Source organism: Manduca sexta, unplaced genomic scaffold, assembly GCF_014839805.1.
Source record: "Manduca sexta isolate Smith_Timp_Sample1 unplaced genomic scaffold, JHU_Msex_v1.0 HiC_scaffold_2086, whole genome shotgun sequence".
Taxonomy (NCBI): Eukaryota; Metazoa; Arthropoda; class Insecta; order Lepidoptera; family Sphingidae; genus Manduca; species Manduca sexta.
This window is the reverse complement of record NW_023593015.1, coordinates 21,162-28,123: the sequence shown is the minus strand read 5'-3', so window position 1 is coordinate 28,123 and position 6,962 is coordinate 21,162. Positions and strand designations below refer to the sequence as shown.

General features: G+C 37.1%; 1 protein-coding gene and 1 long non-coding RNA gene across 2 annotated transcripts; both read left to right on the top strand.

Moving 5' to 3' along the window:
- The first annotated feature begins 8 nt into the window (after positions 1-8).
- LOC119191908 lies at positions 9-1,208 on the top strand. The gene is made up of 3 exons (XR_005113553.1): positions 9-198; positions 281-452; positions 1,034-1,208. It is a non-coding gene; the product is annotated as an uncharacterized LOC119191908 (long non-coding RNA).
- On the top strand, positions 1,209-2,004 carry LOC119191907. The gene is made up of 2 exons (XM_037445765.1): positions 1,209-1,375; positions 1,501-2,004. Exon 2 carries the CDS (start codon positions 1,567-1,569, stop codon positions 2,002-2,004), a length of 438 nt encoding a protein of 145 aa, XP_037301662.1. The 5' UTR covers positions 1,209-1,375; positions 1,501-1,566.
- Positions 2,005-6,962: the final 4,958 nt, after the last annotated feature.

Genomic DNA, 6,962 nt, shown 5'->3' with positions numbered 1-6,962 from the left:
ATATACCGGCAAATAAATCAATGATAGCAATAAACACAACTGTTCACCAAGCGACCAGCCTTATTATGACTAATTTGACTTCTGGCATCAGCTACTCCGTTCAGATAGCTGCCGAGACGATTGTTGGCTTGGGTCCATTTAGTCAAAAGTTTACTTGAATATCGATTCTCGCTCTGTGGGTTTGGATCCATTATCGCGGTAAGTGTCCTAAAATTATCTCAATAAGTTCGTCACTCATAATTAATATTATGTGAAAAATCATCTGATAATTTAATTTCAGATATCCTATAAACGGGGAAGTCTCCATAGTGGCGGGGACTTCGTAATGGAAACATGGTTTTACTTTTTGATTGGAGCGATTGTTCTGTTCAAAGTAATTGTGATTGGCGGCATTATTTATGTGCGAAAGCATAATATTTTCGCTAAAAAGTCGGCGCTTCCGAATATTTATGGTAAGTACCAATTTAATCAACTTGAATGTCATAATAATAGACGCGCTTTTAGCTTGAGCCTTGTCTATTTTCTAAAGCAGATAACAAGTTAAAAAAATAAACATTTCAGGTCCAGCTTATCTCAAAACGTTTATTTTTCCGTGGAATCAGCATCAGAATTTCAAAATTAAAAACATTCCACGGGTGTCGTGGGGTGGTGTACGGGGCGTTTGTTTGATGGAGGCTTTGCCATGCGTCGGGAAGGGAGGGCCGCTAGATTACTTTCGAGTTGAAAGGTAGCACGAGCCCTCTCGTGAGCGCAGTGGATCTCTTTCACTTTGCATTCACATTCGGGGCACAAAGGAATGATACAAACCGAGAAATAAAGACCCAGTAAATGTAAATGTTTTCTATTTTGTTTTCTTCGGGCGATTCGTTTGTTGACTCACCCAGTTACCTTTAAGCCAATTTCTCTTTCTTTTTTGTTTTGCGTTTACATATTTAAAGGCGACGGTTAACGAGATCGTTTGCATTCTCTTTATGGAACTGATAGCTAATTGCATCTTGGTCGTGTTTCATGAAAGGTTTTACTTTTGTTTTAGATTCCAATGGTACAAGTTTAGTAACTCAAATGAACATAAAAGCGGCGGTGTCGCTGTCACATCCACTGAGCAGTTGTTACAATAAAAATACTGTGACAAAGACTGAGTCATTGCTTTGGATGGAAAATCAACCTGGAGTATGCATGTCTGGAACTCAAACTCAAAGCAAAGAAAACAAATTCCGAATACGACAAAGTGGCTCAGCAATTACCGGAGTACGCGGAAGTGACATCCGCGCGAGCTAATGCCGTGGATTGGAATACAAGTAAAACTGCAAGTTCGCCAGCCGCGTATGCGTCGGTCACATTGGTAGCTAATACCAGGCAATGTGTGAGTTCATTGGTGAGTAATACAGACATTAAGATAAGATATATATCACCTGTCAACAATACATTTTAGCTGAGTGAACGTGTATGACGTAAAATGTATGCACCTACAGCCAAGTTCAAGTTTATTTTTATTCACAGGGATGGTTCCCACCGAGCGGAAAGAACGTTGATTCCTTTGACAATCGGTACGCTCCAGACGAGGAAATGTATCCAGCTAGTAACGGCGGATACTACAATCGAAACGTTTATAGTGAGAAATATTTCCAAGGCCATCCAAACGTGCTCAAATTTTACGACCTGCCGTCTTTAGACAAGACGCAAAAGGCTCAACTGAGATACAACCAGAGTTTAGAAGAGAGGAAAGTAGACAAGAACGTAAAGGCTGACGCAACGCAGTCATTAATAGGTCGCACATACGGAATAAGTTCGCGTAAAAATTCTGAATCGGAGACGACGTATAGAGCATTTGGCGAAGATGAATCAGACGACGAAAACTATACCGAGGATGGAGGTTATGACGAATTGCAAGCGATGCAGCCGCAAAGGCATAGACCTCAGCACCAATACGAGCGTCCGAACTTCGACAATGATGGGACACGTACGCTTGCTCGCCTCACGTCCTTCAGACATGGTCGGGGGTGATCACCACTGCCTCGAAGCCGTCCCACGCGCCCGCCCAGCCGCCCCCGCGCCGCACCCCAGGGGTGTGGACTCCAGTGACCCGGTAGTATCATGCCTTGCCGATTTTCGGCGAATTGTGCCAAACGGACGTATAGACCGTAATAGTGTAGTGATGTCACTAATCGCAGTTCTTCCTCACGTTGTACAGTTATCGATGTATACTCGTGTAAAGAACAATAAAGACGTGTAACGAAGTGAGTGATTCATTTTTACTTCGGGACTGTTCAGGCCTAAGAGATTGATGTTGGCCTAACTATACGCACCGCGAATTTTAATATATGTCTTTTTATTTTATAAAAACGTATTCCTAGTCTCTTGTATAGATCTATCTGTAAATATTGTACATATAGTGTTACTAAAAGTATTGAAAGATCTGAATATAAACTTGTTTAAAATGTTAACTATAAATCTGATGTTCGTAACGTTGGTATCGGAATTGATAGCGTTTCAATTGATATGTCCGTCTGTATATCGTTGAGCGAATTTGTAATCCTTATATCATTAGATTAAGTATGAATAATTCATAAAACCGAAACAAATTAACGCTTGGCAATAATTTGGATAAAATAATTTATTGAATTTCATTGTAGTGTAAATAATTAGTATTAAACTTGACAACAATTAGCTGTTCGCATTTCCTGATAAATAGTAATTTATTTAAACATATAGGTTATTAGATTAATGTTTGGTTTATGTTTTCATGTGCCATAATTACGTAGCATTATAGATAATATAAAAGTAACATTGGAGTTGTGAAATTAAATTCAAATGAAGCTTCAACAAACAAACTTATAATCTACGTAAGATAATGTGATATGAGTTATAATATAGCCACTTGTTATGATAACTGATTAGCACGACTTGTATGATTGCATATCAACTGTATTAGGCATGTGTTAAGGTCAGGGCGCCATATTCCGTCTACAGGCCCAACACCGTCTTTTCGGAATTACGGGCGTTCCAATCAATGGACGATAGCCTAGTTGGTTGTGGAACGGACTGCAGAGACGAATGTCCGCAGGTTCAAATCCCAAGGACACACACCTCCGACTTTTCTAAAAAATTATGTGTGTATTCTTCGAATTATCGCTCGCTTTAACGGTGAAGGAAAACATCGCGAGTAAACCTTACACCTGAGAAGTTCTTATAGGAATTTCTATACATGTGAAATCTATATATGTGAAGTCTACCAATCCGCACTAGGCCAGCGTGGTGGAGTAAGGTCTAATCCCTCTCAGTAGTAGAGGGTGCCCGTGCCCAACAGTGGGACAGTATGTATAATACAGGGCTGATATTATAATCAATGGACAGCTTTGATAGCCGTATATGTCAGAGTCGAATATTCCGTATGAACCTATACGGTTATTCAAGCTATCCATTGATTAAAACGCCTCTAATTGCAAAAAGACGGAATTGCCCCCGTAGACGGAATTGGCCTCATAACCTTAGTTAAAATAATGTTATAGGACGCTTCCATATTGGACTGTATTTGGAATATCGTCGTTTAGTTTGTAAATAGTTTGTAATGCCTCTCGTCCTAAACTTGTGTACTTGGTTTTATACTGGTTCCTTTGTTACCTTGCTTTTCGTGTACAGCAAAATGTAAAGTAGCTAAGTAGTTGTTCACACGACAAGTAATAACTTACAGTTCCAGTTCCTATTTTTGCACTTGAAAATAATGTTTAACATTAAAAGACTTTTTTTTTAAATTTCACTGGCTTGACACAGATTACTCTCGATGTCTTGAGAGTATATATTATAATTCTATGGTTATAAAACGTATAAAATATAGAAAATAATCTGTGTAAAATCCCTGTCCAGTAGATTAACACTCGATCAGTCAAACATGACTAAAACGAAAAGACGACTTCATAAATTTGCAATCACAAGCTTCTGTAACTATAAATAGCTACATTATTTTTCTGTACTACAACCATATTTATATGTATTATGTATCACGCACAAAGCAAGAAACAATATTACCATTAAGACTCGGTATAAAACACTATTTTATGTTACATTTAAGTCGAAATATGTTCGTATACATTTTAAAATGAAATGTTTATGACGGGCTGCTTGTGTGACGTATAAAGGTAGGTATACACGTAGCGTTTTACCGCTCGTATAAAACGCAACGGTAAACGCTCCGCATGCCAGTTCACAGAACCATAATTGTCACAACAATAATTATCACTAAATGGATTTTTAATTTTTGTATTAGTCTTTGAATACCTATTTTTTAATAAAATAATTTAAATTACCAATGATATCATGCTTTTATTCATCACAATTCACATTATAATGAAACCCCACAGCATAATCATACTTGTAATATTATTTACTAGACAGAGTCATAAATAAATTAAATCATCTTAATTACGTCGCAGTTAACAATCAACGCATTATTTTTATAGACATTAATGACTTTCAATATTGTCGCTGTTTGGACTATATTATTCCTAATTGAAAAAAGGAATCATTTTTTTTTTGTAATTCCCCCCAAGGCGAGCAATTTGTCTTAACGACATGTAAATTTACATTTGCGATGTTTCTACACCTTACATAAGATATCGACATTATGTAATTTGAATAGCTTTGTTTTCAATCTTACCCATATTAAATTAATAATATTACGGTTCAGAATCAATGATAGCAGAACGTTAATGTATTTCTTCATTCATGTGAGTGAAGTCCTCGTTAATATAAAAATCGCCAGTCTCACAAATAGAGAATGTAATAGCTGAACACTTTAGCTTTGTACATTTCGCTTAATTGAAATGCAACGTTTGAATAGCACCACTGGACAAAAGCATAATAATCGACTGGTAATGAATGGAATTTTAATCGCACCAGACAAAAGTACACGTTACTATTGTTGACACAGCGTATTCAATTTATGGACAATTCATAAACCAAATCTCGACTCTACACTCGCCATAAGTATATTATCGGTCGGTATTTAGCGGTGGCTTGCGGTCCAGCCGCCCGTCTGTATGCGCCTGATAAACGTGTATTCAACACATTAAGGTACACATAGCAGCGTGCATTGTTCCTAAGAGTGGTGTAATGGCTTCGATATATTCACTTCCATTCCGTACCGTAAATCTGTAGGCAGTCCAATAATAGAAAAATCCAATACTGAATTTTTCCGAAGTAAATTTCGCTTACTCGGCAGCGAGGTAAAATGGCGTTCGAAAAACGAATAAAATTCGTTAAAACCCGTATACGCGCGCGCGATAAACTTTTTAGAGTGAAGTAAACATATGAAAACACGCGAAGTTTTTCTCTTTCGCTCCACTTCTGCATATTTTTACAATGGACGGCGCGTGTGGGGGACGAGCGGGGGCCGACCCGCCGCGGGTATCGTTTTAATTTTCCGCCAGCCTGGAAATTTACACGGACTGAATGAACCATCTATTTTAATGAGCTTTAAAAGTTAACTGATCAACGGTCGCGCCGGAACTAGCCTCGCTGAGAATGTATGAGGTTTTTAAATGAAAATATATACAGTATGCAGCCAGGTAAGCAATTTTAATCACTATGTCCTAGTCTATAATAAACTTCAATTCAGGGTAATGTTTTTTAGATATTTATTGGCTTTAGATGTTTCAAGAAAATTTAAATGCTTTTAATATTAAATGCAGCATAGGTATGTGTGTATAAAATGGGTTTATAAAATTTCCACTGCAGCGTCCATTCTCAGAAGCCGTATGTATATATATACAAATATGCGGCTTGGTTTATTTTAATAACGCAATGTCTTAATAACGCTATACATACATATATATTATTATTAAGATCTTAATCTTATTTTCAATAAATTATTATGTTCAATCCGTTGCTGTCGAAATAAAATCGCTAAAATATCGTCTGCGAGGAGCATTTTGTTAATCCCAACCCGACGTGACCCAAATATTTGTGTGGCAATCATTAAAATATGTTTACATTTAGATATTCCTGCTATTTAATTATGTCACTACACGGAAATTCGGAACTTCGTCGAAGTTCGCAAATAAAAAAAAAATGTGCTGATGTTAGTATTAATATTATTCTTTATTTAAATTAAAATTATGAAAAATCAATCCTTTAATGATTAAAAATATTAGGTACGACTCAAGCTTCTTAAAATTTAGGATACAATAAATCACGGTAACCAAATTTCAAATCCCAAGGACACACACCTATGACGTTTCTAAAAAATTATGTGTGTATTCTTTGCGATTTATCGCTCGCTTTAACGGTGAAGGAAAACATCGTGAGGAAACCTGGCATACCTGATAAATTCTCTGTAGGAATTTCGAGGGTGTGTGAAGTCTACCAATCCGCACTAGGCCAGCGTAGTGGATTATGGCCTAATCCCTCTCAGTAGTAGAGGAGGCCCGTGCCCAACAGTGGGACAGTATATAATACAGGGCTGATGATGAACCAAAAGCCGTTGGCACGCTGATCGTACTCAATCGCGATTGCCTTGCCACGTCTTAACTCGTTGTTGAACGTTCTACAGGTAAGTAGTGTGCTCTATCAAGGTTAAAAGTCAACTAAGAACGTAGTGTTCTAAACAACAACGTGACCTTGAGCCATGATTAGTAGGACTTTTTTTGTTATTGAATCATTTAACAGTACAAATTAAAAATGGATTTCGTTTCACCGGTACCAGTAAACCTAAAGGGTTTGTCTTGGCACCTATAATTCGAAGCTACACCAACGATATATATTTTGTATGTTGTAAACAATTGTCGAAAAAGACAAAGTAAGTAGTGCTTATCACCTTTCGCACTCATTATACTATTCGATGCACGCGCATTATGCAAGGACAGCATTGAATTAAATATCTATGTGTACAATAATAGTGTATGTGTACAATATATAATAACTTAAAATTAAAGTTAATTTAATTTTATCAGAGCAGTAAGCATCCA

Excerpts from the sequence above, each read along its gene's own strand:
- LOC119191907 (XM_037445765.1), top strand. The coding sequence starts at position 1,567 with ATGTATCCAGCTAGTAACGGCGGATACTACAATCGAAACGTTTATAGT.